Source organism: Mytilus edulis, chromosome 5 (assembly GCF_963676685.1).
Source record: "Mytilus edulis chromosome 5, xbMytEdul2.2, whole genome shotgun sequence".
NCBI lineage: Eukaryota > Metazoa > Mollusca > Bivalvia > Mytilida > Mytilidae > Mytilus > Mytilus edulis.
In genome coordinates this window covers 8,290,252-8,307,353 of record NC_092348.1, presented here as the reverse complement: position 1 = coordinate 8,307,353, position 17,102 = coordinate 8,290,252, and the positions used below count along the sequence as shown (strand labels likewise).

General features: G+C 31.8%; 2 protein-coding genes across 2 annotated transcripts in view; one reads left to right on the top strand and one right to left on the bottom strand.

Annotated features, from left to right (window-relative positions):
* Positions 1-619: 619 nt before the first annotated feature.
* LOC139522875 (WD repeat-containing protein 88-like) lies at positions 620-11,202 on the bottom strand. The gene is made up of 11 exons (XM_071316494.1): positions 11,018-11,202; positions 9,615-9,814; positions 9,190-9,253; positions 8,676-8,814; positions 8,093-8,219; positions 7,410-7,523; positions 6,722-6,792; positions 3,391-3,473; positions 2,418-2,486; positions 1,360-1,452; positions 620-822 (listed from the first exon to the last, which is right to left on the bottom strand). The coding sequence occupies exons 1-11, from the start codon at positions 11,108-11,110 to the stop codon at positions 688-690; spliced, it is 1,188 nt and encodes a 395-aa protein (XP_071172595.1). The 5' UTR covers positions 11,111-11,202; the 3' UTR covers positions 620-687.
* A 77-nt stretch (positions 11,203-11,279) lies between these two features.
* The window catches only part of LOC139522874 (E3 ubiquitin-protein ligase MARCHF6-like), a 29,125-nt gene continuing 23,302 nt past the window's right edge, over positions 11,280-17,102 (top strand). The window contains exons 1-2 of the mRNA XM_071316492.1: positions 11,280-11,402; positions 16,761-16,857. Coding sequence (XP_071172593.1) covers positions 11,369-11,402; positions 16,761-16,857 — 131 coding nt within the window. The 5' untranslated portion in view covers positions 11,280-11,368. The remainder of the gene's footprint in view (positions 11,403-16,760; positions 16,858-17,102) is intronic.

The window sequence follows — 17,102 nt, the reverse complement described above, 5'->3', positions numbered from 1 at the left end:
GGGGGGGTTAAATTATTCTCATTTCAGATTTCATAAATAAAAAGAAAATTTCTTCAAACATTTTTTTGAAAGGATTAATATTCAACAGCATAGTGAATTGCTCAAAGGCAAAAAAAATATTTTAAGTTCATTAGACCACATTCATTCTGTGTCAGAAACCTATGCTGTGTCAACTATTTAATCACAATCCAAATTTAGAGCTGAATCCAGCTTGAATGTTGTGTCCATACTTGCCCCAAGCGTTCAGGGTTCAACCTCTGCGGTCGTATAAAGCTGCGCCCTGCGGAGCATCTGGTTTTAAATAGTCACTGAACCATGAAAATGAGGTCAAGGATAATGGACATGTGACAGACAAAATCTTCATAACATAAGAGAATGAAGCATCCAGGTGTACCACCTTCTAAAATATAAAGCTCTTAAGAAGTTAGCTAACACCGCATCGCTGCCATATCACTATCCCTATGTGGGGCTTTCTGCGATCCAAAAGTCCCAGGCTCGATACAGTTACAGATGGCAAGAAGTATGCTGTAGTTTAATGTTTGAATGGAAATATGATCTTTTTGTATTTAGCTATCTTGGCCATTGTTATAACTACTGAGCAGAAATGATTAATAAAATCTATCAGTAAAATATCTTTTATTAAAAATAAATAAATGTATCACAGATAAGAGATAATTTCGTTCACTGCTATCCTTCATCAACCATATTCATTATTTCTAACATAGTCTGTTCTCTGTTCTGCATTCTACAGAACACACATACTGAAACATCTTTATAAGTCTCCAGTGAAGTTAAGGAGAAAGGCTTCCCACACATAGTACACTGCAAATATAAAATACAAAGGTGATAAATATGCAGTATAAATATTGATGCATCATGAAAATGTGTTTATACAATTAAACTTTATAAGAAAACTAAACAAAAAAATCTCTAAATAACAAATTTATATGTGGTACCTAATTGAGTGTAGGTTGCTTGTTGTTCAACCAATGTATATTCAGTCCCAGACGTTGGCTATTTATAATTTTGTAAGAGCTGAAAAGTTAAAAGATCATCAGAAATGCATGAGAATGGATATTTATATGGGAAAAGACAGATGTTGGTTAATGAGACAGCAACACAATGACATAAAAGCCATAAGACAAAAGTAGGTTGTGGTGAATTAATTTCAAATGACCATCTTCATTCCTAAATATGATTTCTCAATGAATTCTTGTTATGGTGTAAAATTAGCTTTCCTTCTTTTTCATACAACAAAGTCTGCAGAGTGAGGGTGAATTACCTAAATAATTTATAGACCAATAGCTTTCCTTCTTTCTAATACAACAAAGTCTATAGATAGAGGGGATAATGAATTACCTTAATGATTTTTAGACCAATAGCTTTCCTTCTTTCTAATACAACAGGTAATTTATCAGCTTCTTCTACATTCCATATTCGTATTGTTCTATCCTGTAAAAAAAATATATATTCATCACATCAGATTATTCTAACAACATAAATACTTGTTCTTTTATGTGGCCAAAGTTGGACAAAAAGTTTATTCTCTGTCTAATTTGACGAAATCTTGTACGAATTTTTCTATTTCATACATTTCATGGGTTATGATTTGATAGTCATTTCGAAAAGTTTGATTTAGTCAAACAACTTGAATATGAGAAAATACATCATGGCCATTTTCTTAATTTTTCCTTTAATCTGTCTGTGTGCAAATTTTCTAATGAGATGATTATTTATAGGTAAATCTCAAAAAACATGTTTAACCCCGCCGCATTTTTGAGGCTGTCCCATGTCAGGAGCCTCTGGCCCTTGTTAGTCTTGTATGATTTTTAATTTTAGTTTCTTGTGTATAATTCGGAGTTTAGTATGATGTCCATAATCACTGAACTAGAATAGATATTTTTTTAGGGGCCAGATGAAGGACGCCTCTGGTGTGCAGGAGTTTCTCGCTGCATTGAAGACCCATTGGTGGCCTTCAGCTGTTGTCTGTTCTATGGTTGGGTTGTTCTCTTTGACACATTCACCATTTCCATTCTCAATTTTATAAAGTATGACAAGATTATGATGGTAGCATAAGCCAACCATCATTAACATCCCCTAGAACAAGAGAATAAGCTGCTTTATTTGATAAAAATGAAAGTCAGCAAAAGTTGTTGTCTTAAATCACTCAAGTTCACCAGGAGCCAAATAATGTGATAAATGAATATGACAGTGACATAAATAGGGGTTTGGATTTACAACATATTTATTTAAGTAGGAAATCAAGAACTCAGTACCTAAAACTTGCAACTGTAAAAAGTACAGGTATACCAGTCTTTCATTATGAAAATAACTACTTCCATCAAAAAAACCTCTTTCAACCAAGATTCGATATAATTCATTATGATGAAAAAGAACATAAAACAAATCATACATACTTTAGAACATGATAACACGGTTTTCTGATCACTACCAAAACACACATCTTCTACCCAGTCATCATGACCCTGCAAATAAATTACATCAATGAAGATTCATAATATAATGTTGCTTTGATAGTATTAGCTATAAATCAGAGACTCTACCATTTTGACACAAGAGATGCATTCTTTGGATTCATTTATTTTCGTGCGTACCGATTTTCATGGTTTGAGGAAATCTAACATATTCATGGATATTTAATTTCATGGCTTCAGTAAAGTCTGCATACAATTTTCCTTTAGAAAATTTGTAACTTGTTGAACATTTAAATTCATAGTTCCCCTGTGCTCACGAAAATTGGTATCCAACTAAAATTAATGAATCCACAGTATATCAACAAGTAAATGTAGAATAAAAGTGATTGAGTACATGTTTACACCGTCACATGATACAGTTATATGACAAAACAGTGGCGGATCCAGAACTTTTCCTAAGGGGGAGTCCGCTGACTGACCTAAGAGGGGGCCCGCTCCAGTCATGCTTCAATGATTCCCTATATAATCAACCAAATTTTCCCCACGAAATGGGGGGCCCGGCCCCCCCAGGATCCGCCTATGCAGAACTTCTCACATTGTGAGTTACAGCAAACCTCTAAAATACGAAAGGATTTTTTCTATGGAATTCAACTGGAATAAATTGGATTTTTTTCTGCTTTGCTAAGCTTTCATCAGGTTGTTATAAAGCTTAACGTATATACAAATTGGGACAGATTCATTTGTTGAGTGAATCTTTAAAATAGCGATATCTGAGTGAAAATGGAACAATATTATAAATATACCTTTACAATTGGTGTAAATTAACTTCCCCTTTTCAATATCAATCATAACTTTTCATAAGATTTTTATGATTTAGACACTCTGACAGATTTTGGTATTTCTTGTAAAAAATAATATGTTTTCTATCTTTATTGATCACTCTTTGTATCTGTACCTGAAGTTTGACTTTCTGAACTCTGTTATCAACATCCCAAACACACACAGTGGAATCATAAGACCCTGTAACTAACTGTAGACCTAAAAATAAACACAATTTATTGAGGGAAATCAAAAGCAAAATATTATTAATCATATATATTATACCTCAAATTGATATTATGTGCTGATATTTTTTGTATATAGTTATCAAAGGTACCAGGGTTCATTATTCTCCTGATCTGATATAAGGAACCTTTGATAACTATATACAAAAAATATCAGCATATATATTGTATATGTCGTGTACATGTTATTATTTTGTACAGGTTATTACTTGTACAAATACAATTGTACAAGTAATTACTAGTACAATTTTTACTGAGAAAAAGATATAATTAACTTGATGAAACTCTTCTTATTATTCGGTATTCACACGCGTAAGATACATGAGAGAATATTTGTAATGTAAAGAAAGTCAAATTAAGTTACAAAAAGACAGCACTTCATATAAAATACTTACAGCAGTCTGGTATTTTGAATGTAGCAAAAATTGAAAAACTTATTCGCAAATTACAGGAGACAAAATTATTTATTATTGTACAGTTGATGAACTTTACCCTTTGGTTAGAACAGCACATTCCAAAAGATGATTAAAAGATTTAGAAATTTGTGACAATGTTATAATACCAGTGCAAAGAGTAGACCGAGGCCTGAAGGACTGTAGAAATAACAAAGGAGTTGTGCTGAATATTGCCGAAAATGGATACAAAATAGGAAAAAAAATTGTAATCATGATTGGTTTAATGAGTCGAAATCAAATCGAAAAGATTCAGAGACAATGTTAAACATAACAGATAACACTGAGCTTAATGTCATGAAAGCAGTTCAATTTAAGTGGTGACTACAGCCATGTTTACTGCAGCTGTCGGTGTGGCTGTAAGACAGGCAAATGTAATTGCAAAAGATTGCGCTGGCTTTTTGTGTAATTCCAGATGTCATGCTTCTCTGTCTTGTGCAAACATTAATAGGTTATTTGATCTATAAGGCTTTACTTTTGTTTCCAATATATGATATTACATATGCTTCTTTTTATCATGATTTATGTTTAAAAATATATGGTAGAAGTTTTTTTTGTTGTTGCTTTTAACAACTTTGTCACCATTAGTCCCTATGTGGCAATACTCTGTTTAGCTAAATTTGCTCAAGAAGTCATGTTAGCTTATGATGTTACTTTGCGTCTGTGGTTTGTCTGTAATCTTCTAACATTTTAAAAATAATACTAATACATGTACACATTTGAAAAAACAAAACAAAAAAAAACACAATATAGCTTTATAAAAAACATACCGGTACGCTAAATGATAAGAAAAAATAAACAAACAAATAAATAAGTAAGGCCACATCAATTCAATTCTTTGTTCTTTGTATACAAGAGGCTGTAACAACGACAGCAAACCGGATTTATTAACATTTATTTGTATCCTGCCAATATCACAAGAACCATCACTGATGAACGGTGAAAGTGAAAATCGTCAATATCAAATTTGACCTCCATTTTGTCATCAGTATCAACATATTAAAATTTGAAAAGCTTAGGTTGAATGGTTCATGAGTAAATGCAGACACGACTGGAAAAGCCATTTTTCAATCTTTCAAGAACCATAACTCCTAAACTGTAATAGTCAAAATCGTCATTATTGAACTTGACCTCCATTTTGTCATCAGCAACAACATATTAAAATTTAGGAAGCTTTGGTTGAACAGTTCATGCGTAAATGCAGTCACAACTGGAAATGCCATTTTTCAATCTTTCAAGAACCGTAACTCCTGAAGGGTAAAAGTCAAAATTGTCATTATTGAACTTGACCTCCATTTTGTCATCAGTAACAACATATTAAAATTTGGGAAGCTTTGGTAGAACAGTTCATGCGTAAATGCACGGACACGACTGGAAATGCCATTTTTCAATCTTTCAAGAACCATAACTCCTGAACGGTAAAATTCAAAATCGTCATAATGAACTTGACCTTCATTTTGTTGTCTGTAACAACATATTAAAATTTGAAAAGCTTTGGTTGAACGGTTCATGAGTAAATGCACGGACAACATTTGGTTGCCGCCTCCTGGCCACCCGACCGACCCCCAGACGTACATCCCCAAATCAATAACCTCAGACAAGGGGTGATTTTACTGTTGTAGAAAAGAAAATAGAAATACCAAGGATTTGATTTACTGAAAAAGAGAATTACTTCATATTTCAAACAACTTTTCTAAAAGAGGGGTCCACTTATTTTGAATAATAAACTGTTAAAGTATATGTGTTAACATGGTTAAAGTCCAGGAATATTACAAAATTCTTGGACATGTCTTGACCATTTAATACCAGATAGATATTTAGTTCTTTGGGAAAACATGAGCCCTTTTGTATTAAAAAGTTTTATTTACAAGAAAATATATTATAACTTATATTGACCCCTCATATAAGGGATATATTTATAACATTAAGGGGTTGTTTTAAACCTGTTGTCTGTTGTAAAATTGTCTCATTGTCAGTCACACATATATAGACCAGATTTAATTATTCAATTATTTCTTAGTGAACATTGAAAAATACTTCATAAACTAAAAAAAATGTCAAAGTACAAGTGATAAATCAAGTTTTAATATTGTCAAAACCTACCATTTTATGTTTACAAAAAAAAATTATAATCGCTCGCCTTTACTTTTCAAGCTTCGCCTCAAAAAATTGCAAATTAGATATTTTTTTATTAAAATTTTCAAATCGCTCACTCGCCCCAATTTTTGGAGTAAAAAAATCTGTAGAACAAGAAATTAAATTGGTGTGGCCTAAAAGAAAAAAAAATACCCAACAACTGACAAAAATTCCAGACTTACAAACCCAAAGGAAGGAGTTTCTGAATAAAACATTTAAGGCAAAAGAAGAAACAAATATACTTTTACTCAAAGATATTGTGTTGTACAAGTTATCTCAACAAAAATTCTATAAGTAATTACTGGTACAATTATATTTGTACAAGTAATAACTTGAATGATGGCATCATACAAGTAATTACTCTTACAAAGTTTTTGTACAAGTAATAACCTGTACAAAATAATAAAATGTACAACATATTTATTAAATATGTGAACATTTTAAATACAAATTTATCTCCCTTTACCTATATTTTCACTCTGATTTTTATATCCTATTTGACATGAAAGATTTTTAACCTACTTTATAATTTCTTTTTTTTCTGTTTTTAATCTTCTATAGATCTTGTTTTTTTACAAAAAATTCTTATATTCTCCACTTTCCTGAGTTTATTGGAGGGAAAATGGTGACCTACCATCAGGACTAAATGAACACGAACTAACAGAACCATCATGGCTGCCACATAATTGTCCAGGGCCTTTTGATCTATAAATAAAAAGGCAGTGTGAAAATAGGCCTTTATTTGGAGTTATCCTTATTTAGCAAATGTTTAGTTGAAAAGTATGACTGAATGTTGATAAAAACAGAATTTGTAAGTTGATAAATGCAGAATTTACATTTTAATACGTTTTTTTTTGTGTGTGAAAAAAAACCCAAAGCAACTTTCTTTTTTAAGCTGTTTGTGACTTCTTTATTAGTTAACTTGAAGATTGTTTTTACTCAAATAGTTGATTTTCCATTTTTTTTTATATTTGTCAGCAGTAATTTGCCCACCTCTTGCTTCAAACCAATTTTTCAGTCCCATAAATTATTTTGAAATATAGATGTGTGATTTAAGAACATTATGCTCACAAACAATGGATAAGTATGTATTTATATAATTTTTTAAACGTTTCTCAAAATGTTACACAAGAAATCTAAACAGGAAGTTTTATCTCAGACATGTTGTTTAGGTTTCTTTGGGGGGCCATAGTATATATATATATTTTTCAAACTAAGAGGATAAACACTGAGATGTTGCCTGCTTTTCTAAAAATCATTAAATTTGATGTTGAAAGTCTGATATCAAGGTTTAAATGCAGATATATGGGAAAAGATGTTACCTGTAACTTCCTGTAGCGATATCCCAGATATTAACAGTTTTATCCCAGGAACCAGTAGCAAACTTTCTCTCATCATGACTGATATCACAGCATGATATTATATTGATATGTCCTCTGCAAGAAAAGTGTCAAATAATAAAACTTTAATTATCTATTTTTAACATTTCATACAGTATCATATCATACACTAAGTGCATTTCACTTAAACAAAAATGCTAAAGTTCTGATAACATCATTTTATTTTACTCTGATAAGTACATTCTAATTTCTAATCCAGCCTTACAGTGTCAGAAATACTGTGAATCAGTAAAATGCAAACTCAAGATTTAGTACATTTACTTGGTCACAGCAGAATACTTATTTCAAAATAGATCTTAGAAAATGTTTCCCTGTGCCAAGTCAGGAGCCTGTAAATAGTGGTTTAATTTTGTCCTTTGGGGCATTTTATAGCTTGCTGTGTGGTTAGGGTTTTGCTCATTGTTAAATCTGTACTGTGAGTCACAGACCTCTAGTTATTAACCTACTTTATTTTTAGTCTTTGGTAGAGAGTTGTCTTATTGAATATCACATTACATCTTCTAATTTTTATATAATTTTATCTTAGTACATCATGCTTAGTTCATTTTATCTGTTTGAATTTCTGGTGAATGATATAACAACATTTTACTATAAACAGTACTTACTGTACAGTAATGGTGACTTTTAAAGTCTTTAGATCATAGAATTTGGCAGTTTTATCCATGGAGGTTGTAATAATCTTATCATCTCCAGGAGCAAACATACATTTCGTAATGGTACTGGTGTGAATATCTGAAATAAATACAAATGTAGGTTGAACAAATTAAGCTTGTACCATTGACGTCCATTCACTTAAACCAATCTTATGTTTTGACAATTACTTTAAAATTAGATCATCAGAAAAAAAGCACCAAAGTTTCAAAATCGTCAAAAGAACTGATTCTACCACTGCATTTAATAATTCTTCACTCTAATTTAACATGGTTGAAAAGCCTACATATTGTTAATTTCTTGATCAAAGTAAAATAAACTGAAACAATTATTAGCATAACAACCTTTCATAATAATTGTTTCTTTATTAAATTAATAGATGAGATACTAAAACATCCAGTTTGTTTGTTTGTGAAATTCTAAAAGTAGTTCCACAACAATAGCTGGTAAAAAATTTGGTACCTAATAGATACAATGAGTAGCATACATTTTGCAAAATCCTAATACAGGATTAATTACAAACTTTTTTGTACATACCGTCAACATTATGTATGAGATCTCCTGTATTAGAGTCCCAGATTTTAACCGTGTTATCCAAGTCTGATCCAGAGACCACATATTTCCCATCATGTGAAAAATTACAACTTGTCACAATACCAGCATGTTTTCCTGACCACTGCAAGAAAAATAACGTTTTCATATTTTTCTTCTTTTGTAGTACCTACTCAATAATTGAAATCTTTCAGAAATAGGTTGATTAAAAGATTTTGTATTGATAGACCAGGAAGGCAGAGTGCCTGGAGAGAACCACTGACCTTTAGTAGATTTTGGAATAAGATGGAGATACTTAAGTAGTCCACATTTACAAACAAGATAATAACTTAACTACATTTCTTCATACTCAAAATAAAAATATATTAAATCATAGTGACATTTATCTTACAGCACCTCCAGCTGATTCAGTTTGTTTACTATTATAACCCAGATCGTGGTGACATTTAGCCTTACAGAGCATCCAGTTAATTCAGTTTATTTTATAACCTTAACTCACCACACAATTTCCAGATTCAATATCCCAAACAGCAACTTTCTTATCCCATCCACAACTAACAAATCTGTAAATAATCAATAACCTTAGTTACATTCAATATCCCAACATACAATGGTTAGTAACATTCAATATGATATCCCAACATACAATGGTTAGTAACATTCAATATCCCAACATACAATGCTTAGTAACATTCAATATCCCAACATACAATGGTTATTATGATTGATAGGTATTCCATCACATTTATAAAATTTAGATAAGATCATCATATCTGTTGAAATATTACTAAACTCATAATAATAAATACATAAAATTGAGAATGATATTTAAAAATGCTACAATTTTACTCCATGATTATTCAATGCTTCTATTTTTTGTTATAAATAATGTAACAGATTAATGAATAGATATGCATATGTTACCTCCTTCCATTGTCATTGACATTAGCTTGTGATATAATGCTATCATGACATCTTGTATAGTTATGGAGAACTTCTCCTGTCTCTACGTCCCAAATCTTGATTGTCTTGTCATCTGAGGCAGAGAGGATTTTCTGATCATTGTCAATGTATTTACAACTTCTTACTGAGTCTAAATGTCCACGGAAAACCTTTATTCTTAGCTGAAAAAGAAAATTACATACATGTACATATAAAAATAAGGAGGGCAGTCAGGGGTAATACTTGTATAAGTTATTTTCATTTACTTGTTACTAAGTTCATTTATATTTTCCAGAGTTTAGTGCGACATCTAATTTCACTGAACTATTACACATTTTTGCTTTGGGGCTAACTGAATCTGGCCTCTGGGTGCTGGATTTTCTCATTGTGTTGAAGAACAATTGTTGGCCTTGCACTGTAATCTGCTCTTTGGTCAGATTGTTGTCTCTTTTTTTTAAAACATTCCCCATTTTCATTCTAATATCGCGTTCATTATCACTGAACTAGTATATATTTGTTTAGGGGCCAGCTGAAGGATGCCTCTTGGTGTGGGTGTGGGAATTTCTCGCTACATTGAAGACCTGTTGGTGACCTTCTGCTGTTGTTTTTTTTCTATGGTCGGGTTGTTGTCTCTTTGGCACATTTCCCATTTCCATTCTCAATTTTAATGTGCATATTGTTATGCGTTTACTTTAATTTCTACATTGGCTAAAGGTATAGGGGGAGGGTTAAGATCTCATAAACATGTTTAGCCCCGCTGCAATTTTGCACCTGTCCCAAGTCAGGAGCCCCAGCTGGCCTTTGTTAGATGCTTGTATGATTTTTAATTTTAGTTTCTTGTGTATAATTTGGAGTTTAGTATGACGTCCATTATCACTGAACTAGTATACATTTTTTTAAGGGGCCAGCTGAAGGACACCTCCGGGTGCGGGAGTTTCTCACAACATTGAAGACCCATTGGTGGCCTTCAGCTGTTGTCTGCTGTATGGTATGGTTGTTGTCGCTTTGACACATTCCCCATTTCCTTTCTCAATTTTGTTAACCCTCTTGCTGCCAGTTGTTTTTCAGGGTTGCATTTCATATGCCAGAAAATACAACCGTTCAACGTTTGTGATGGACATGCTAAACAAATGACATCATTCAATATACATTGTACATGTGTGACATTATGCCGACCGTTACATTTGAGAGACATTGTAGAAACTTATAACACTTTTTAATTTTCACTCTTTTATTTTGATAAAGGTACAGCACTGACGTGAAGCTTGCATAAATTAAAACATGGACATATGTGTCCCTCCGTCAGGAAGAGGGTCAAACTTGGAATCTAGCCCAAACAAATTATGTTCAAATCAAATTTTGTAATGAAATTTTGATATCTAAACCTGAGCTAAATCTTCGTGTTCCCAAGTTGCCGTGGTTCGGCCAGCCTCGCTCTCATCTTGTACTATTTCAACTGATAATTCTTCTTCATCCATTGTCCATATGCAATGTTTCTTTTTCACATTTTATAAGTGTGTTTAGAAAATTTTCGCGTCCCTGGTTTCCTATCGGAAAGAAGAATAAATATTGACGTAAAATATATTAATTTAATTTATTTGTATTTGTAGCTTTATTTCAAGAACTATCACAAAACTATCATGAAAATAAAACTGAAATTCTGAATAAAATGTAATTTGACGAATATTATTGTTTACGACAACGACAATCTGACCTTGAACTTTCACAAATCGAAAATGGACGAGCCTCTGGATCCAGATGGACTCTTAGGTGGGTAAAATAAGGATCATGTTTTAATGATAGAAGAAGAAACAATTATATTTTGCACAAATCAAGCTATATGCTTCACATATCATTCAAATTTGGAAGCATTGCTGGTACACTACAGCTTTCTTTCTAAATTTTATGTTTAGTCGGACCAACTCACAAAGGTGCAGAAATTATCCAGCAAAGATTATTTACAGTTTCTTATGTTACATGTAATTAAAAGAAATATTAAACAGTTAAAACATATTAATATGGTTGGCAATACCATTTTTAACCCATGGTCTTGAATATATAATAATATTATGTCATGAATGTGATGTGAAAACATTTATAATGTTAAAATAAGAGATGTGATATTTATAATACACCTTATCGCTATTTGTCTGCCATTACTGGACATCACAAAAGTTCCAGTCAATTTTTACATCATAATAGAAAATATCTGACGCCGCAATAGAAAAGTGATTGTTGAATGAAGTCAAAAGTTCAAGCGGGATTTTTCGAAAGGTATCCAGTCGTTCGGGCCCCAAACCGATCCGGCCCCAAGTCAATCTGGCCCAAGTCGATCCGGCCCACGTCGATCCGTCCCCAAGTCGATCCGGCCCATAATAAAATATGAATTAACTAGATTTTGGAGGAATTTGTCACAAACTTTAACAGTATAAATGGAATTTGAAAAAAGTGTCCGATCGATGATGGATGACAACAGGTCAGCGAAGTATTGGAGTACCAGTTAACGAACTATTTTAAATCCATACGAAAATTAGTGTTATTGTGTCTGTTTGTATCGCAGTTTCTACATTTTTAAATTATGAAGTTATTTTCCATGATAACTTTTACTTTGAATTTCATGGCGATTTTTAACACACAGAATAGCTAAATAAATATTTACAGTCCAATGGACCTATAACATTTATCGCATAATAATGACTTGTTTAATCAAATCATTAGTCTATAATTGGTTTGTTTATTCAACAGTTGTCTGCTGATTGTGAACTAAGGTAATGCCACTCGTAATCACTTAATTCAATCCAATGCTGATTAATTAAAGTTACGTAATCTGTTTTTCAACAAGGTCTTTATAGTTTGATCTTCTGGTTTGGTGTAATTATTTGTATTTTTTTCAGGTTACATCAAAGGCTTCTATAACATATAAAAATATTCTATTCTATAACACTTTTTTTTGTAACATCGGATATGGACCATAATTTGCTATTGGGCTCCGTTTCCTATAACTATAGAAAAGTGATAAAATGTGAATTACTGTAAGAAAAGTTGCAACTACATCTAAAGATGCCATTATTTTTATCAATATACAAGTGTATGCTACTCTTCCCTAGAAAAAAAATTAAAATATACGAATTTCAAAGATTCTACAACCGTATTTTTGTGTCGTTTCTCGCGTTACTTTTTGCTTCCGAAGAGCATAACGCTGACTGATTTATAGATAATCGTCACTGGCAAATTCGTAACTTTTGCTTTCAAATAACAAAGAACATTGACCAATAGGAATAGTGAGAAGAAAATGCCGAGAACTATAAGTATTTATGTAGCAGATGTAAGCAGAGTGGCGTGATTTTTGTGTCCGATTTCGTAACGCAATTTTTAGATGATGTAATCTGCTTTGTTGTAATAGAATTCTTAAAAACAATATGCAAATATGGACTCTTCCGAGATGTTCAAACAGGTAAATCCGAGATGATTTACATTCTTGTTTTGATCTTCGTAATAATTAAGTAAGAAAATTACGTTATCGTTATGCGTTACATTTCACACGAAACAGAAGACCAGTTATTTATTAAAATTGTTTTTGTCCTTAAGTTCTAATCATTTCCGGTCATACATGAAACATGTGACTAACATGTGATAACGTCATTACGGCCGGATGTACGAAATACTAGGTCTAAACATTGTTTTTGTTTCCAACGGGATGTTAGCAAACATAATCTGTAGACTTGTTTCGTCTTGTTTAAAAGAGGAAAATACAATTGTCAAAGAGATTGCGCTGGTGGTCTGTTATTTTTCCTATGTGCATAATGTTACATATGATCCTGTGTGAAAATAAATGCCCAATGACTTGACAAAATCGATTTCATATTTGACAGACGTTAGAACACACTTCGTTTCCCGATAATGACGTGAAGAGTCCTTGGAAAAATCAATCTAAATTACGTCTCTTATCATTGTACCAATGCTCGTTGGATTGATTCAACTTCAGCAGTAAATATTACTGGATATTTTAGGTGAATAAATATAATTTAATAAAAAAATACATGTTAATATACCGTTACACTTGGAATGTACAAAGTTGGAATCTTTGTCACAGTTTTTAATTAATATTTTTTATTCATGTTCTGCAAACACTTATCAGAAACGCAATAAACTTGTCAAAGGAGAAGTAAACTTTTACCATGCATTACTTGAAAGGAAGTACTTAATTGATTTTAGCCCACTAAAGTAGGTTAAAATGTGGAAACCATGTAGATGGTGTACAGGTCACAAGTATCACATTGTGCCTATTTTAAAGATTTTAATTCCAAGTTAAAAGTTTTTTTCTTTACTGGATTTAAAGAATGTTACATTGCCAATGATTTGGAATAAATTGTATATAACTGGAATATCAAAACCAAATATTAAATACATTTTTTTGGCTTAAACATCAAGATACAACGATTATGGTATCCTGTATCAATGAAGAAAATATGGAAAATTCTGAATAAATTGTACTAATTGTTTTCAAAACAAGCACATATTAAGGAGTCTTATAATACTGTTACATTTAAGATGGATTTTAAGAAAAAGTATACTGTTCAGATTATTTTAAGCAGATTTTGCAATAAAATAAAACTAAAAAACTGCTTTCGGTTTCTTATGGTTTCCTGTCAGGTTTAAAAAAACTTTAATATAACATTGAAAATAGATTTTAAATATTAACATGAAGCATACTATGTAACACTAGTAATGGTGTTTATTTATGCCTTTTGAATTATATTGTGCAAAATAAAGAAAATAAAGTCTAAAAGATTGGTTTCCTGTTTGGTTTCATGTCACGTAAATGGTGAATCAAAATGTATTAATTTTTTCTCGAAAAACTCAATTATTCCATTCATACTATTCTAACACCAACACAACCCACAAAATAAAAGTTAAAATTTTAGAACTTATAAAAAAGGATACAAAAAGAAACCAAAGGCCGAATACCAAATTATGTTCCATATAGTCAATATATTTTTCTTATTTTGACAATATTTTGAATAGTGTGTAGATAAAAAAAAGTCAATGAGTATCCATTATTCTTTATTGCAAGAAACAACAAAACAATGACATTGAATGCACGTTTTCACTCTCTAAAATATAATATCAGCACTCTTTTATAGGAAGGATTCGGCAAATCAAACAACATTTCTCAATTTTAGAAATTTTAAGAACTTAAAAAAGAAAAACAAAGTTTATATGTATCAGCTTGGGGATCGGCTTGTACCGTTCATGTATGTAACTATTTGTTATTATATGTTACACAAGATGAAAGACTTGTTAGGATCACAAAGAAAATGCTAATTACTGCTGATTAATGTTGATGTCTGAATTCACTGTTTTAATATAATTATACCCAATAATCTTGAAAACTTGTAATAAAGACATAATCAACCTAGTTGTTTTATACTTATCTAAAGATAATATTTTTCAAAGGCCTTTTTTACTTTTATTACCGTGCACCTTTAACATTATAATAAAAATAATAAACATTTATGAATTACAATTAATATATATTTATTTTTATTCCTTAGAAATATTTTTTTTTTATTGGGGCCGGATCTACTTTACATATGGGCCGGATCGACATGGGGCCGGATCGACGTGGGACAGATCGACTTGGGCCGGATCGACGTGGGGCCGGATCGACCAGAAAGCTTTTCAAAATAGCGATTTAAGCCTACTTAACTGCTTAAGGTGTATAGATCACTTTCTAATTCGTGCACTTTTCCCTCAATTTCCCATGTCACAGAAAGAACCTATTATTCAATAATGTTAATTAGGCAGATTGACCATGGTTCAACCAACATTCATGAAAAAAAATTGTGAGGTTGGCGTATTTCCAATGCCTAAATGTAAAAAAAGAAGTTGTGGTATGATTGCCAATGAGACAATTCTCCACAAGGGACCAAAATAACACAGAAATTAACAATAATAGGTCACTGTACAGCCTTCAACAATGGTTTACTCTGCTACCTATACGTCCTCAATCTTATCCTCAAACTGTTCTCCTTGGTGAATTTTATATACATGTACCATGCGGACCTTCCTCTGTGTAATTTCCTCCTGGTCATTTAATTTGGTTTCCTGTATCTGGAAAAACAAATTTATAATCAAATTCATATATAAATTATATCCCAGATTCATGTTCACACTCATTCATTTGACAAGATTCCTGTCCATGTTTGGTAATTTAGCTCCCATTTTATGAATTGGTGTTTTTTTGGTCAAGAATAAAACTAAATCTTGTTTTAACCAGAAATTGAAAATAGAAAAAAGAATAGAATAAATTATTGTTCTTATGATTGAATTTGAGGTGTAAGCAATCAAATTACCTGGTTTACTGTTTTTTTACTAATGATTTTTTGAAGGCGAGTCCAGGAGTCATAAGTTTACTGAATTGTTTCTGACTTATGATCTATCTTAGTTGTAAGTTTTTTTGTGAAATAGACTCCAGGGATATACATGTATTAATATGATGTGGAAGCATTATTAAGGAGATAAGATTATATTGCTATAGCATTACTTATTTCATTCCTCATATCAAATCACAGTATGACAGTAAGGAAACAACATTAACTTTAGATAATTTTTTTTATTTTTGTCATAGAATGACTGGTTTTCTTAGTACAGTAATTGTTATGGACCTGCAATTTCAACACAATTGCTGACAGAAGGAGATAACTCTGTCAGATTTCCCACATTATTACAGTATGCCTGTTGTTTTCTGGGATCACTTGTGTGCTTAATGGAATAGGAGTACATACATTGTAGATGTGTCAACATGTTTTGTTGCCCCCACCTAGGGGCATTATTTTATGTGATCTGTGGGTCTGTTGGTCTGTCTGTCCTGCTTCAGGTTAGAGTTTTTGCTCATGGTAGTTTTTTTTTATCATATCCAATCAACTTAAACTTAGTTCAAATGCACTCTATGATATGATCTTTCTAATAATTTTAATGTCAAATTAGAGTGTTGACCCCAGTTTCACAGTTCTTAGAAAATACAAAATGATAGTGCAATGTACCACACCATTGAAAGCTTATTTCAAGGTAAATGCATATAATTGTTTTGTTAACTAATTGTTCACATCATACTTTATTTTGTAGACATTTGTCGAGTGTGTCGATGTGAGAGTACACCAGACAAACCATTGTTCCATCCATGTGTCTGTACTGGTAGTATCAAGTTTGTGCACCAAGAGTGGTAGGTTTCATTCGAATTGTATTTTACTTTAAAATATAAGTCTTAAACTGTGCATTCATTAGTAAATGTCATGGTCAAACATCATGTACAAAATGCAGGTCAAGCAAAAACCACAGGAATTTACAGGTTCAGTAAAGTGCACATTTTCTGTAGGTTTGCAGGTAAAATAAAATAACTTAAAAGTTTCCCTCAACCAAATATTATGAAACTTATACACAATGCTAATTACCACAAAACTTAGATCA